General features: G+C 34.9%; 1 protein-coding gene across 1 annotated transcript in view; it reads right to left on the reverse strand.

Annotated features, from left to right (window-relative positions):
* Window positions 1-9,461, reverse strand: part of LOC121368525 — a 38,133-nt gene extending 28,672 nt beyond the window's left edge. The window contains 2 exon segments of the mRNA XM_041493262.1: window positions 8,095-8,523; window positions 9,458-9,461. Coding sequence (XP_041349196.1) covers window positions 8,095-8,523; window positions 9,458-9,461 — 433 coding nt within the window.
* Between the last annotated feature and the right edge of the window lie 9,334 nt (window positions 9,462-18,795).

Here is an 18,795-nt window from a genome sequence, read left to right on the forward strand (position 1 = left end):
AGTTGAGGTTGAGTGGGTGTGGGGTGTAGACCAGCAGATTGCCTTTCAACGACTGAAGGAAGCCTTGACATCGCCACCCATACTTGCCTATGCTGATTACTCTCTTCCTTTTGAGCTTCACACAGATGCAAGTGCATCGGGGCTTGGTGCGGTTCTTTACCAGGAACAAGATGGGTTGAAGAGGGTTATCGCTTATGCAAGTCGTGTAGTTTCCAGATCTGAGAGGAACTATCCTGCACACAAGCTTGAATTTTTAGCTTTAAAATGGGCTGTCACAGAGAAATTCAGTGATTATCTTTATGGTCATAAGTTTGTGGTGTATACCGATAACAATCCCCTCACATACGTTTTAAAAACGGCCAAGCTCGACTCCACAGGGCACAGGTGGTTAGCAGCTTTAGCATCCTATGACTTTTCTATTTTGTACAAGCCAGGGAAAAGTAATTCGGATGCTGATGCTCTTTCTCGACTTCCAGGTAGAGACGATACAGGTGATGCAACATTTGGTATTTCAGCAGAATCCATCAAAGCTATCTCTGCGGCATGTCAAATTCCCTGTTATGTTGAGAGTCTTTGTATCTCAGCTGGTGTCATTGATGATGATGATGAAGAGGGTGCCTCGATAAACAGCATGACGTCCCGAGATTGGAGACGCCACCAGACTGAAGATTCTACTATTGAACCTTTCCTGAGAAGCATGACTCAAGGTATATGGCCACCATTGCATGCATTACCTCGTACAGCAGAAGCCGTGTCCATGCACAGGGAGCTTGATCACTTGACGCTGCATAGAGGTGTTCTTTATCGCTCGACTACTGTCAGGGGAGAAGAGAAGATGCAATTAGTGCTTCCTACAAAGTTTAGAGACACAGCATTGCGAGGTTTGAATGATGATATTGGTCATATGGGACGTGAGCGAACTCTTTCTCTTTTGAAAGATCGTTTTTTCTGGCCGTTTATGTCCAAGAGTGTGGATGAGTGGGTGTAGAGATGTGGTAGGTGTTTGCGACGTAAGGGTCCAACGAACAGCAGAGCTCCACTTGTAAACATAACCACCAGTCAGCCGCTTGAACTTATTTGTATTGACTTTTTAACGCTAGAAACATCCAAAGGTGGCTTTCAAAACATCTTGGTCATTACAGACCACTTCACAAGATATGCTCAAGCCATACCTACAAAGAACCAGACTGCAAAAACCACTGCAGGGGTTTTGTTCAATCATTTCTTTGTTCACTATGGTTTTCCTCAGCGCTTACATTCGGACCAGGGTGCTAACTTTGAAAGTAAACTGTTGAAAGAGGTGTGTGTCATTGCAGGTATCAATAAGTCTAGAACAACGCCATATCATCCTATGGGTAATGGCATGATAGAAAGATTCAACAGAACTTCACTGGATATGCTTGGCACCTTAGATCCAGGTAAGAAGGTTGATTGGAAGAGTCATGTAGCACCCTTAGTTCATGCCTATAACTGTACTAGACATGAGTCGACAGGTTTTTTCACCATTCTTTCTTATGTTTGGCAGAAATGCACGACTTCCTGTAGATGTTGCTCTGGGGTTGGAATTGATCCAGGGTGAGAAGAACCTGAGTGATTACACAGCAGGCTTGCGCAAACGATTACAGGATTCTTATGGGTTATTGGTCAGAGCGCAAGAACATAGTCGACAGCATCAAAAGAAAAACTATGATCTCAAGGTGCGTGGTTCAATCCTACAGATAGGGGATAGTGTTAGTTCGTTGCTTGGCGTTTGATGGCAAACACAAGATTGCGGATAAGTGGGAAGAGGATCCTTATATTGTGCAAAACCAGCCGAATAAGGATATCCCTGTCTTTATAGTTCGTAAAGAGAATGGATACGGTCGATGCAGAACACTGCACAGAAATCTGTTGTTGCCAATAGGATCTCTTCCAGTTTCCGCAGACGACAAATCTGGAACACTTAAGCCAAAGCCAAAACCACGAACAATACCTGCAGCAAGGATACCTTCACCAGAATCGGATGATGAATTAGACTCGTCAGTAGATGAAGATTATGTTGATCTTTATGGGGATTCTGTAATGTCGGTTATGGAATCAACGGTCCCACTAACAGAGGTCAGCACCCCTTCCGCTGCTGACTCGGAATCTGTTAGTACGGTGCGTTCAGGCAGCTCTTCTAAAGTAGAAGATGGGGAATCATCTCTAGAAGACGCCGATACAGATCACAGACCTGTTGAAAAAGAGCCAGCAGAAGATGTTCCTTGTTCTGATTCAACTCTGGAATCTGATACCAATTCAAGAAGCCCTATACCGGTTCCCAGGCGATCTACGAGGGAGAGACGTCCTCCTAAGTGGTTCACCCAGGGCGATTTTGTCATGATGCAGAATCATGATTGGAGAGATCGGGCTGGGTTCCTGGCTAACATGGCTTCAAACAGGTTATTTGAACAGATGCCTTCAGACGCAGTGAATGCTGTTTTACAAATTGTTTTGAGTGCGTCGAAACAATTTGATGTCAAATGACGAGGACGTCATTTTTTAAACTGGGGGGGGGGGGGGGGAGTGTGTAACGGGGTAAAAATATATAACACTGTATGTATATATGTTTTATTTTATTTGCTACTTATTTTATAATATTTTTTTAATGGGTTATTTCGTTTGTTTTTAGGATATTCGTCGTAGAGAATACCCTATTAGACAACGCCCTAACCTTTCTTTCCCGTCAAATTGGAGTTTAGCCAATGATATTTTATTCTGGTGTCATGTGACATTGGTCACGGCTAGTCTGTGCCACATTCACATTGAACAGCAAGCCATCAACACACGACATAATTCTCAACTATTTCTTGATTATTTTTTCATCTTTTCTGCGACGGTTACACAGGTTTGACTAACATGAATTTATATATTTATATAATTATTGTGCACATTATGTTCCATTATGATTTAAGTATTAACTATTGATAGATATAAAATCATAATCTGTATTAACTATGGATAGATATAAATTGATAATGTAGTTGACACTAGGGAAAGGTAGTGGTTATAAGTATTTAAAAGTATATTTAATGTAATTTTAATGTATTTTTAAATATATATTCTTAATTTACTAACTGTAAAGACAATAATTATTAGGGTAATTATATTGTATACAATAACGATAAATATATATAGGTCTAACCATTATATATTTTCGCTTATATTATGATGTTTGTTTATAGGATGAGGAATTGTCATTAATACTCGACAACCAGTTCGGTCCATAGCCCACAGCCAAGGTGTGTAACATAATTATTTATAGGTGTTTGTGTGTACAGTTTCTAGTAACAACGCACGCATTTTTCGTGTGTTGTTGGTTTCACAAGCGCGTTGGCCAGTAGTGTATTTATGTTGTATTGAATCAGTGGGTTATGTCCACTGATGAGGTTTTGGATGTATATACATGTTTATTCTGATAACGTATAACTGTTAAGTAATCTATAAATTGGTATCCTTGACGATGTGTATTTTGTCAAGTTGTGAGATGTATAACATTTGCATTGTATGATGATGACACGGTGTTTTACCAATTATATTATATTACATATTTTTATATACTATTTTCAGGACCTTTATTTGACGGTTGCCAAATAACCCGAATCCTACCCAGCATTGTTGTTGTCTTTCTGATTAGAGGGATTTAACCCAAATGCTACATATTCACAATACCATCAAAACTTGTTTGTCACTATGACTGTACATTCGAAAAAATGCATTATGCACAAAATCACAGAAATTGGGTGAATTTGGATATTGACCTTGTGACCTTGAATTTTGACCTTTTACAATGAGAAACTCAGTGTTAGACACTCAGATCAATTTATTTATTACATGTAAGAACACTAGAATATACATTTTGACACATACAACCCTAAAAAATAATAAAATAAAAATAAATAAAATCTACATGTTTGCAATATTTACCCAAATAGGGCCCCCATAGACTTGGCTGAAATCCACATCGATGTAATTACCTTTTATAAGGATGCTACACTAGTACATTTTCATTTTGGCTTGATAAACTTATATATTTTGGGATAAACAGTAATTGCATGTTTAACATTTAAGTCTAGTGACCGATTTTGTCAAACTTGGTTTGAAGTCAGTTTGATAATTTGGGTCACTTAAACCATGAAAAGCTATACTAGAGCCGTGTAACTTATGAACTCTAACCAATACACCAAAAGATAGATGCACCATACCATCCAATAAAACTTCATATTACATTGAATATCTGGCAGCCATGTTTAAAAATGGCTACCTGAAATATTAAAAAGTAGATTATTTGCACGCACACACACACACGTTTTGCCACATTAAAATGCTTGCTTTTCTTCAATTTCATTTTCCGAGTGGTTGGCAAATCGTTTGACAGCCATGTTTTATTTACGTTGGTAACAGACACATTTTTTCATGGTGCATTAATACAATAACAACAGTCTGATGTTACTGGTGGGTATACCGTAAGAGATTTGACTCCGCCCACGTGGGGTATAAGGTGGGGTTTTTTCAAGGCTAAATAACCAATGAAATTGTAGTATTTTACATGAAGGCGAGATTAAAAGATATTTCATCATATAACAAAAGACCATGGGCTGTAACAAACAAAAACATAACATGTCAATTTACCATTGTTTTTATTATTAAGTAGGGTAGATGATGAGTAGCTTTTTATTGGTTTTATTGTTGACATCATGTTTTTTTATCACGCACCATATTAAAACGTAAGACATAATATAAACTGGTTTCACTGTTCTGCATTGTATGCCTTTCCCGCTATTCAACTTCAAAACATGGGACGTTTTTCTGGGTTATTTAATTATCAAAACCATTATTCTCATCATAACGATTTCTTTATACTGTTTGTCACATGTTACATGTCTAAAATTTGTTTTCTAATGTACATTACGTATAATATTTAAAAACCTAAATTGTCAGTTTGCAGGATTCGAACCTACTGCACCGATTCGCGTGACATTTAAGAGACCGCGACCTTCACCATTCGGCCAATGAGGTCTACCATAATAATAGAAGACAAATAGAGGTATTTCGCATTCCTATTGCGCATGCGCGCGAAGAGTAACGTCCCTTGACAAAATAGACTGAAACTAGTCTATTTACAAATTGGGGGGCGTGACAGACAGGTTGTTATGGGTGACTTGAGTAGCTTCGTAGGAGACTTTTAAACTTTGGCAACTAACATGTACATATTTCGAATTAGATGGTATAATGGCCGTAGAAAACAGTCCGCTGAAATTTACAGCGGAATGGTTCAAATTAAAGGGACATTCCTGAGTTTGCTGCATTGTAAGATGTTTCCGACTAATAAAATATTTCTACGATTAAATTTACATATTAAATATATTTTCTTGTTTAGAATACCAGTGTCTGTATATTCAATGTGTTTCTGATCGTCTTAATATTTGTAAGAAGCCCAGACTGGATTTTGTCTTCAAATAACTTCGTACATAAGACAAAAACAATATTTTAGGAAATAAGATGAAATTTAACATAGTACAAATATTAGAACGATCAGAAACACGTTTAATATACAGCCATTGATATTTTATGCAGAAAAATATATTTGATATGTAATTACAATCGTTAAAAAGTCTGTTAGTCGATAACATCTTAACAATTGCAGCAAACTCGGGAATGTCCCATTAAAAAGCAGTGCAACAACTTGGACAAAGTGAGTGAGAGTGAGTGAGTATACACACACACACACACACACACACACACACACACACACACACACATATATATATATATATATATATATATATATATATATATATATATATATATATATATATATATATACACAGTCAAACCTGTCTTAAGCGGCCACACAAGGGAGTAGATAAACGTGGCCGATTAAGACAGCTGGCCGCTGAGTACAGGTTGCCACATATATAGTCTTTAAAACATTTTTTGTTGTTTCTTGTTTTACCGTCTGTACTGCTAATTAACGGATTTGTGCTTCATAGTTGACTATAAATCAACTTTTGACATATTGTTTCCTTCAGAAATAATGCAAATAGAATATATTAAATTAACCGTTCTCCACAATTTTGTTTTCTTTTTCCATTTAATTATTTAATTCCGACTTCATGCGATGTATTGTTATAGTAAGTGAATCTACAAATGTCAAGCGTAGCCTGCCCAGAGGCAATTAGATGCATGTCAGATTCATACTTCCTTAATTGATACACAGTGGAGATGTCGGGACTGAATGGGTACTAGTATTCCTGAAGGTGTGAAGATCAGTTATTTGCTGCACCTTATCGCTGTTGTTAAAATATCCCTTTTATATAAGAGTAAAACTTTACTGTGGCCGCTTAATGCAGGTATTTTAGCGATTTGGGATCCGATTTAGGTGGCCGTTGGCCGCGTTAGACAGGTGACCACTTATTACAGGTGCATTTACATTATAAATCTTTTGGGAGGAAAAAAGTGGCCGCTTAAGGCAGGTGACCGCTGAGTACAGGTGGCCGCTAGGACAGGTTTGACTGTATATATATATATATATATATATATATATATATATATATATATATATATATATATATATATATAATCAGAAGGTGTTTTGTTGCATTTTTCTTAGTGTCTATCTAATTGGGAAAAGTTAAAAAAAGGAATTGATTTTATGCTGTTACATGTATATCCATAAAGTGGGAATTTAAAAAAAGGGGGATTTGAGGGGGGGGGGGGGGGTTGAAGGTAGGTGCCGTTCTGTTTACCCATACACACATTTTTATACAGTGTCAACATGAACGCATTGGGTATTATACAAAATATATTTATTTTCTTTACTGTTAATGTGTTTTCCACCATATCTAAGTATATAAAATACTAGACGGACCTGTGTAGGAACGTCCTGTACACAGCCGTCATCACTCTATATATATTCATATATCATTATTATTATTATTATTATTATTATTATTATTATTATTATTTAAGGAGTGTCTGTTATTTCTTTTACGTTCATCGGGGTATGAACAAAATAAATCTCACATAAGTTTGCGGATGATTTTTTTGTTCATACCTAGATGAACGTAAAAGTAATAACAGACAATACTTATAATTAAATTTGAAACACACTGAGTAATAATAACATTAAAAGTTCATATATATATATATATATATATATATATATATATATATATATATATATATATATATATATATATATATATATATTCTGTTGAGTATTGTCCGAAATATACATATATTTTCTGTATATACAAAATATATATTTATTTATTTTATTTACTGTTTACTACCATATCTAAGTAGAGAATACTAGACCGCCCTGTATAGGAACGTTTTGTACATAGCTGTCCTGACTACATATATTTTTTATATATTTACACACGCCACGTTATATATTTTATTGAGTATAAATATACATATATTTTCTTTATATACAAAATATATATTTATTTTCTTTACTGTTAATGTGTTTTCCACCATATCTAAGTATACTAGACCGCCCTGTGTAGGAACGTCCTGTACAGAACCGGTAAGGTTTTGGTCCCTTATGCGTTCACTGGCTTCCCTCCTACAAAATGTACCAAACAAACCCTCGTACTTAGAGTAACATTAAAATCGTTTTCTACGTGAAACGATTACCCACAAACGTTTCCGATATCCTTGGCTGGATATCGATGGAAGGATAACGAATTTCCCGGACATATGCGATTGGAACAGTTAATAATTGAACAATGGTCGTGGCCTCCCATTGCTTTTGCCCCAATTTGCAGATAGGTCTATTTTGGCGAGATCTCGCGGTTTGCGTCCTCGAGTAACTCCGCAACGGGCACATGCGCAGTGGAATGAGAAAGAGGTCTATTAACTGTAGCTTATAAAGCATGCTGGCAGGCACTCGGTTCCAAACTTATGTGACAAATTGTATTAATATACAGCTATTTTTAAATTGCAACTGTTATATCATACCATGGAGTATAGGCCTAAGGAGTATGTTTATAATATCGGTTTATAAACTAGGTTCCTTTTTATAACAAGGTATTAATGTAATTTACGAACTAAAAACATTAAAATTACCGAAAATGCATTTTCTTGTTCTGTGTTTTTCATCTCTGGCTGATAAATCTTCATGCAGTGGGAGTTGGTAAAAAGCTGGATTTCCATCCTGTAGTTTCCAACAAAACTTTAAAAGTGACAAAGCTTGTGACTGTTCAGTCTTGATGGGGTCGCTCTGATCACTAAACTCACCCTCACTCTCATCGTACACTGCTCTGACCTTGAATACGTATTCTGTTTCTTGTTTTAATCCGTTAATTCTGTGTACTGGCGATTGATCATTGGTTAATATTGGACTTTTATTCCATCGTTCTTCTGTCTTAAGTTTATACTTGATGTCATAGTACTGTACACCTTCAACTTTCGGCTGATCCCAGGAAAGACACACATAATCACATCCAGCGTCTGTACATTGTGGCTTACCAGCCTTTCTAGAAGATATGTATGTGTCTGAAATATTAAGTATTTATTATATAAATTACCCATAATATATAGAGGTTATTATCAGTATGTTTCGGTATCGTCAATATCAATATCATATAATTAGGAATAAAAATTGTATAATGCGAGCCTCTGGGTAATAATCTCTTTAGCATATAATCTCAAAATTAATACAACATGTTTTTGTAAACTGTATACGCAACTTTAATTCAAGTCAGCCATTACCCGATATTCAAATGACGTAAGAATATGAGATGACATCAAACTCGAATGACGTCATTTTAGATATCCTTGCATACAAATAAACTAGTGCCTAACGTTGTTGTTGTTTTTTTTTTTGAACATTGGACAGCTTTCAGTGTAAGGTTGCTGTTGAAATGGTTCTTGTTTGGTAACTACGAGTGCATATGAATGTTTAATTTGGGAGCACAATTATTAACTAAGATAATGAAATGATGTTTACTTTCTATGTAGCATATTGTAGTTCACGGTGGCACTGTTTGCCGTTTTTAACAATTCTATAGTTGGCTCCTATCTGAAGTAGGATATTTTGTAAATTTACAAAGTTTTCGTTCCTATGGAAGTTTAGCAAGAGGATCTAGACTGAGGCAGGCTAAGTTTACAGGGGAGTGTCGAGACACCCCACTCGGAAAATTATTCGAACGAAAAAGAAAACGGGTTATAATTTTTAAATTTATAATATTTTTTGGGAGCACGGCAAGGGTTGTTTTGCTATTTAATTTGTTTGTTTGTTTGTTGCTGCTTTTTTATTTGTTTCTTTTTCTTTACGGAGCTACCGTACACAGTACCACTACAGGTGTGTGCGTGTGTGTGTGTTGTATTTGTATGCTACATTAAATATGCCCGATATAAAGGTTTTTGTTCCATTTCTTACACCTACTAGATACTGTTTTAATTTTCAAAGAAATATTTGTTTACAAACACATGATGTGTCCACATAAACGTCCAAGAAATAACAATTTACATTTATTAATGGAGGATTTGAGGGACCAAAGACCAAGCGTTGCTGTTGTTGTCGCGGTAGGGGAACGTTGGTCAAATCCCTGCGTCCATCTAGCAAACTGTGTTTGAGACCTTTCTATCTTAGTAATATTGTTTGGAGATAGATCGTAAAGTAGTTCACACCCGTAAAATGCTGATATAACCCTTTTCCATATATTTGCATTGTGATTGGATTCATACCGTTTATATATAATGTTAGCGTACAAAGCGTACGCGAGGTCCCGAAAATGGCAATCGTGTAATTTTATACTTTCTTTAAAAAAACAACACAAAAATGAAATTTAGACAGAATAATAAACAAGAAGGAAAAGAAATGGTAATAGGTATGTAGTAATAAGGCTAGGTATTTTTTTACGCAATGAATGTGCATATGTTATATGTACACACGATAGTAACAGTAATCAATGATCATTGCCCACTATTTAAAGGGACATTCCTGAGTTTGCTGCAATTTTTAAGATGTGATCGACTAACAGACACTTTTTAACGATTGTAATTACATATCTAATATATTTTTCTTCATAAAATATTAGTGTCTGTATATTAAACGTGTTTCTGATCGTTCTAATATTTGTACTGCTTTATATTTCATTTTATTTCCTAAAATATATTTTTTTGTACGAAAGACGTTATTTGAAGACAAAATCCAGTTCGGGCTTCTTACAAATATTACGACAACCAGAAACACATTGAATATACAGACACTGATATTCTAAACAAGAAAATATATTTATCATGTAAGGTTAACCGCAGAAATATTTTATTAGTCGAAACCATGTTACAATGCAGCAAACTCAGGAATGTCCCTTTAATTTGTGTTTCGTTTGTTAGAAAGTCTCAGATCATGTGACTGGAACATAATTTGATGCGCAGTACTCTGTGGCATATTAACCAATCAGAGCTATCCCAACTGTCTTAATTATGTTCGTTGTACATAATGAAATTCAAGACAAGTTAATTCCTATATATGTTTAGCTGCACGCTCATCAAAACCATCTAACACAGAAAAGGTATATATACATGTATATAAGTGTGTGCATCAAATTATGTGAATAGTACATATTGTAATTACAAAATCAAATTGTCTGCATCAGTGTATACATGTCATAATTATATTTTATAGTACTACTCCTGAAACGTTTTAATAAATTATAACTCCATTCCTGAAATGGAAAAGAAGTCGGACTACACTAATGAACCAAACATAAAATTGGAAGAGAACATTATTGGTTAATTGGTTCATTTTTGCAACATATGTCTGCATTTACATGTACCAATTACTTCATAAATTAATAATGCTTGGTTTTCACTCGCCTTAGCATTTTTATGAGTGCGATTTTTCACTCGCCTTTGTTTTTCAAAAGCCAAGGACTGTATATGAAGTCTCAATAAAACAAATTAAAAATATTTGACCCGTTTTTAATATATTCGCAATAAAATGTTGCGTTTTTTCCCATCTCTTGCCAAAACGCCGCTCGACTCCAAGAGCTAAGTCATGTGACCCCGTGACTCGCTAACAGGCATAACATGAAAGCGTGATTCGCAGCATTTCAGACATTTGACTTGGAAGGTAGAACACGTGTATTTTTAAAATGCAGAAATTTTATTCTGTTGAATTGAATTGTATGTTTTCAAATGTAAAATATGGTGAACCATTGTTTAGTGTTTGGATGTATTAAAGCTGCAGTTTTCCCGAACTTTAGACAAACTGACAATCACAGATTTTGCATGGAAGTGGTTCTTAAACCGAACCCGTGCGTAATGAAAATGACCATCACGATGGGATAGGATCTGCAGTGACCACTTAATCCCTGGGGATTACGACAATTATTTAAGGTTGTCGATAAGTATGGCACCTAATTTTGTGTTTTTAAACATGTCTGTTCCAAACCTGTATCCCCACCGGCACCCTGCAGTGGCGTAGGGAGGGGTCCACGGGAACACGCCCCCACCCCATCAAACCTTTTTTAAAACTATTAAATGTTATAAAATCATACATACACATGTAAATACATAGTTTGGGTTGTTTCCCCCATCACACCACACACACACACACACAGAGAGAGAGAGAGAGAGCGCGCGCGCGCGTGTGTGTATAGATATGGACTGTCCAAATCGGCATCTATCTAAACCGACATTATGTGTAAACCGGCACAGTTTTAAAGTCTCGTTCAGCTACTGTTCCGGACTTCGGATGCAAATTCAAGAACAAAAGAACGGTTCATGTAGGACTTAGCTTTGTCTACACCAGCATGCGATCATACCTCTGCTGTCTGCCAGTGGTCACCTTTTAAACAATGACGGCAGTTCCCCAGTAATTAAAAGAAAGAAAGAAATGTTTTATTTAACGACGCACTCAACACATTTTATTTACGGTTATATGGCGTCAGACATATGGTTAAGGACCACACAGATATATAGAGAGGAAACTCGCTGTCGCCATTACATGGGCTACTCTTTCCGATTAGCAACAAGGGATCTTTTATTTGCGCTTCCCACAGGCAGGATAGCACAAACCATGGCCTCTGTTGAACCAGTTATGGATCACTGGTCGGATCCGAACCCAGCACCTACCAGCCTGTAGACCGATGGCCTAACCACTACGCCACCGAGGCCGGTCTCCCCAGTAATTAGGACACGACATAAAATATGAAATAATAGCGCCTCTTTGAAGGCTTAATAAACAATGAACAACACCTGTAGTAACGGGTGTAGGTAGCCAGATAAATCGGATTAGTATTTGTATGTGTTAATACCTGCATTGCGTCATACCGATCTGTCTAACACAATAAATGCAGACCCCTGTTTCATGTGATGTTAATCAATAAAATAATGTTATTTATTCTGCTCGTTGTTTTAAATGCGTTTTGATTTGAACACATATTTTTATTAAAAGCAAATGTTAATATCCCACTTTCAAAAGTCGGGACTGAACTTGTGTCCTGCTTCTCACAAGTAGGTAGGTAACTAGGTTAACGTGCTCGTATACCACTTCCTCACCAATCGAGGTACCATTAGAGTAGATGTACAAATGTGATAAGACCACAATGTCCAAACTAGCATCCGCTAAGAATCAGCTGGTTTTCGAAACAAAAAATTATCTGCTTTCGGCATGTTGACCAATCTAATTAAAATTAGCTCCACTATTACATGTGGATCTAACACCAGCCAGTTGGAGCTCATGTCCACCAATCAAAACCTTACTTGCAAAATCATGCCAGTGATTTAAAAATAACTTGAAAACATTCCGAATTATCCTGAAGGTATACGACATGTTTCGTGTGAATTACGAATGCCTTAAAACATGTTTTATTTTATAAAATAAATAATTTGTAATGTAAAACTGAAGACTGATTTAGTTGGGGTTTTTTATAAATAAATAAATAATTTTTAATGTAAAATTGAAGACTGATAACCTATCCCGTACGTATTGGTATGATTCGCTGTACTGCGGCCGCTAAAATAGACTCGCCCGATATTTTTAGAATTTGTATGCTCCCAAATAACGTTATAAAAGGCGAAGTGTGATTGGTCAATATTTAAATTATTATTTACTGACGAAATGTTACCTGGACATTGGAGACTACGCAGTGTTGTTAGCAATCCGATTAAAATTAGTTCCCGTCATGAGACTCAAAAAATAATAAGCCATACCTCTGCACTCCAAATAGCCGTTATTTCCCTATGAATTATACACCGTTGACGTAATTTGATTATTATTATTATTATTTATTTTTTTACAAAATATCAATAATAAGTGTGATATGGTGGCTATGTAGATGATTCAATAAAGTACTTTTAAGGACCAAATGTATATATTTTCGAATAATACTTTGTTGGGCCATCAGCTAGGTCAACCATTTGTGACTGAATGCCTTTCATGTATTTTCGATCATGCCCGATGGCGCTCAGATTCAGACAACTTGGTTTAGTAAAAAGGACTCACCACAATTAGATAACTATCGTAGTATTCATTGTCCTAGATTAATCCAAAACAAGCGAGCTAAACGCAGTAGTGGTGCTATTTCTGTATATTATAAGTCTAGATTGCACTGCGCAATTTCTGTAATGAAACTAGACCATAGAGGGATTTTATGGTTAAAATTATGCAAAATCTTTTTTAAGGTAAGTCAAGATAAATTTATAGCACTTGTTTATATTCCTCCTAGTAACTGACGATTCCATGACATTTTAAAAGAAAAAGGATGAGTTTGATTATTTTAACCAACTACAAGATGATATTGCACGTTTCTCGCAGAAAGGTTCAGTTTTAATTTGTGGTGATATGAATTCTAGAACAGGAAAAGAAGATGATTTTAGTACACATACTATGTTAAATAGATATATTGATTGTATTCCTAGTAGTGACGATATTTCGACAAGTAGTTTTTCAGAAGATAAAATTGTAAATGCCTTCGGTAGACGATTAATACAGCTTTGTAAACAAACAAATCTTAAGATTGTAAACGGTCGAATTGGAAATGATAAAGGAATTGGGAAGTTCACATATTATAACCACAAGAAAGGCGCAAGTACAATAGATATTTTATTAACATCCTCTGAGAGCATAGAACAAGTTAGGAATTTTAATGTGGATAATCTAACACAATTTTCTGCAGGTACACCAGTTATGTTTAGTTTACAATTAAGTAATAAGCAATCCTATCTCCCTACTAAAACTGTTACTTCCAACGTTCTTATAATGTATCCCAAGCGGTAAAAATTGAGGCTTGTAATACAAGAAAAATCAAATATCATGTCTCAGCTTATATATCAACTTGAAGACAGATTATTAGATATTAATACATTTACTACATGTTTGTAATAACACAAATAATGGTAATGAGAATATTTCGTCTGATCATAACACAGATTATAATGAACTTGATGAACCTATAATTATAGAGGAAGTTTATAAATCTATAGACTGTTTAAAGTGAAACAAAAGTGTTGGCTTGGACGGTATTGTTGCAGAATTATTTATTGATTGCAAGGTTATTTTATCTCCTATATTATTACGATTGTTTACTTATATGTATGATAATGGAGTTTATCCTGAAAAATGGTCATAAGGGGTCACTATACCTATTCCAAAGAAAGGTGATTGCAATGGCATTAATAATTACAGGGGGATAACAATAATGAGTGCTTTTGCCAATATTTTCTCACTGTTACTCAGAAATAGATTAAACGAGTGGTGTGAATCAAACAATGTTTTTACCGACTATCAGTTTGGATTTAGAGATGGTTGTAGTACTACCGACTGTATTTATTTACTTAATGGTTTAATTTCAAATAGTTTAAATAGTAAGAAGAAACCTTTCTGTGCGTTTGTAGATTTTAAAAGGGTATTCGACTAAGTGTCCAAAGACTTTGTGTGATGGAAACTTGCAAAGAATGGTGTTAGCAATAAAATGTTAAATATTTTAAAAGCAATGTAAGAAACTATTCTCTAATACTTCAGAATTTGTTTATGTTTCTCTCAGAGTGAAACGATGGGAACCATTATCTCACATTTTATTTATTATGTTTGTCAATGATATGTGCGAAGAAATGTCACAAACTGTCACTCCAATCAAAATATTCAATGAAATTTCAGTATTTTTGTTAATGTGTGCAGACGACAGTATTCGTTTTTCAAATTCAGAAACTACTTGATAACTCGAGTTGCTATTATGATAAATCGGAAATTGAAGTTAACATAGATAAAACTAAAATATATGTGTTTGAAAAATGTAGATATAGTCTAGACATTGTGGATACGTTTAATTATCTGGGTTTTACATTTAGTTATACTGGCAATTTTAAAACGGCAGAACAAGCTATGAAAAGTGTATTTTCATTGTATAATTTATTTTTACATATTCCAATGAATATTAGCACAAAGATGTATCTCTTGATACATGGCTGTGCCTATTTTGCTGTATGGTTCCGAAGTAGCTAGCATTAATAATATTGCTGACTTAGAAAGAATTGAAGTCAAGTACTGTAAAAATGTTTTAAAAGCGAAAACGAGAACACCCAATGTAGCTGTTTTTGCTGAATTAGGAAGAATACCTATTTCTGTCTTATGTAAACAAAGACTTTTATTATACTGGCGGAAAAATATCTGTAATAAAACTTCTATGTTATACAAAATGTATAGATCTTTACGACATGATATGAACTCTAGCAGAAATTGTAAAAACTGGGTATCATACGTAAAATCTATTTTATATGAACTTGGTTTTATTGATGCATGGGATAATGAGGACGTTTTACATGTACCTGCTCAAGTTCTTAAGCAACGTCTTAGAGTCAAAATACTACAGCAAAGTTGTCTACGTTCTCACGTTTAGAATTGTACTGTAAATATAAATTTGATTACACTTTTGAAGTATATTTAGATAATATTTTGGCACTCAAGTATCGTACTGCCATTCGTAATCTTAGATGTAGTGTACTGACTATTAATATTGAGAAAGGTAGATTTGAAAATATTCCAAGACAACAAAGAATATGTCCAGTATGTAATACTAATAATAGAGAGGATGAATATAATTGTTTGCTTGTATGTCCATGTTATAGAAACCTTAGAGTCAAATATTTCAAAACATGTTATTGATCATGGCCTTCAATGAACAAACTTACTAATTTGCTGTCATTAAAATCAAAATTGCAAACACTACACCTAGCTAAATTTATCTATTTTTCTATGCAGCGTTGTCAAGAATTAATATCATAATTCATGTTTCCTCCTCTAATTAAGTATTAAGTATATGTCATAAGTGTATTAATATTTTTATATAATATTTGTCATATTCATGTTACCATTTTTTTGCGCATTGTATATATATCATGTTTCAGCCAATGGCTGATCACAGCTGTGGCTAAGTAAAATTGATTTGCTTTGATTTGATTTAATATTTAGTGATAACTGTTCAGTTACTGTTTTAACATTTGCTTTTAATCGGTTTTCACTTCACAAAGTATGTTTTATGTTTAACAATAAGGGGAAAAAATGCCGCAGAGAATGAAAAACTCTGCGGTAATCTCAACAGCATGAGCAATAGACCTCTTTCACATTCCACTGCGCATGTGCATATAACGAAGCAACTCGTGGACGCTAACCGTTAACTCACGCGAGATCTCGCAAAAATAGCTCGGTTTACAATTGGGGGGGGGGGGGGGGGCATGAACACTGGGAGGCCACGTAATAGGAATGTGAATTAGCTTTATTATTAATTATTCTATCAGTAGGAACCCGAAAATTATGTCAACATCCAGCAAATAATTATTGGAGACGTTTGTGTATTATTGCTTATCACGAAATAAAACATATGTTTTTGTTACCGCCCGAGAACCCATCGGTTTGGATTCGTACACAATAAATATCGGATATGGGATGAAATAATATTAATGTGTGCGCGCGTGTGTATGTATGTATGCAGATATTTATCGTATTTGACATGATTTAAATGATTATAAAGCATTATACGGATAAATACATTCTGGTTTTTTGACGGGATTTTTTTCCACCCAGTTATTTAAAATTAAATGATACCTATAAAACATTAGAGTCGTGCCTGTAGGAACAATATCTGGAGTTGGGGGGTGCGGGGGGAGGGGCACAAGCCATAATTTAAACCGGATTTATATAACATGTAAGTTTTATTTATAAGATGGTAGCTTTATTATAAACTCAAGAGGGTTATGCGCAGTCAAAAGGTACTTCGTTTGAATGTTGGAAGCAAACATTGGACGACGGACAATCAACAAAAGTAAACGCGCCCATCCTGAATTTAAGCCGATTTAAAACGACACCATATCACATATTCATATGTCATTTCAATATCGATCGATGGCTGACTGGTATATATACAGTTTACAAAAATACATTGTATTATATTTGATATTATATGACAGAGAGATTATTAACCTCGTGATTTGGGGTATCGTCAATATCATATATTAGGAATAAACATAATGTATTATGCTCGGCCGAGGCTTGCACAATACAATTTCTATTCATATCATTATATTGACGATACCGAAACACACTCTGGTAATAACCTCTATATATTTTTTTAATTTCGTAAGAACCAGATATTTAAAATGAAGTTATGTGTGTCTCAAATAAATGATAGTGAAAAGTAAATAAAAAAAAAATAAAAAAAATAAAACATGTATATTTAATTACATTAAATACCAGATATTTCAAATAAAGTTGTGTGTCTGATATAAAATATAGTGAAGAGTAAATAAAAAGAAGGAAAGAAACAAAGAAACAAAATAAAATAAATAAGTAAATAAATAAATAAATAAATAAATAAAATACGATAAATAAAGATGCTTTGATAACTTCGTAAATACCATATATTTCAAATGAAGTTGTGACTGACATAAATGATAGTGCAAAGTAAATAATATATATATATATACATTCAGAACTACAAGCCAAATACGGCAACAATATAGGACTATATCGCGACGATGGCCTAGCTGCATTCAATGAGTCACCGAGAACCATAGAGATAATCAAAAAAGATATTTGCAGAATATTTGCAAACCATAAACTCAAGATCACCATAGTCGCCAACAAAAAATCTGTAGATTACTTAGACGTAACTCTAGACCTTGAAAAGAGCTCAGTCAAACCCTATATGAAACCAAACAACACACCTTTATACATCCACAACAAGAGCAACCACCCTCCAAATATCATCCGCAGTATACCAAAAACAATAAATAAAAGGCTTTCTGATATATCTTCGAATGAGTGCATCTTTGAAGAAGCGAAACGCCCATATAAGGAAGCCTTACTCAAGAGCGGATATAACTATAACCTCAAATACACCCCAACAGCAGAAAACAACAGACGCAGAAACAACCGCAATAGAAACATCACCTGGTACAACCCACCATATAGCTCCAACGTGAAAACCAACGTAGGTCACCAGTTCCTCAGATTACTCGATGAGTGCTTTCCCAAAAGCAACCCTCTCCACAAAATTATAAATCGAAACACCGTTAAAATTAGCTATAGCTGCATGCCTAATGTTGGGAAAATAATTTCAGCGCATAACAAAACTCTACTTCAACAACACAGAGACAAAGACGCAGTTCCCCCAGAGAATGCAACTGTAGACGAAGAGCTGAATGTCCACTTGAGGGCAAATGCTTGCAGAAAGGAGTAATATATCAAGCTACCGTTAATACACTCGATAACAACAAGCAAGAAACATACGTTGGTTTGACCGAGAACACATTTAAGACGAG

This window comes from Gigantopelta aegis, chromosome 3, assembly GCF_016097555.1.
Source record: "Gigantopelta aegis isolate Gae_Host chromosome 3, Gae_host_genome, whole genome shotgun sequence".
NCBI lineage: Eukaryota > Metazoa > Mollusca > Gastropoda > Neomphalida > Peltospiridae > Gigantopelta > Gigantopelta aegis.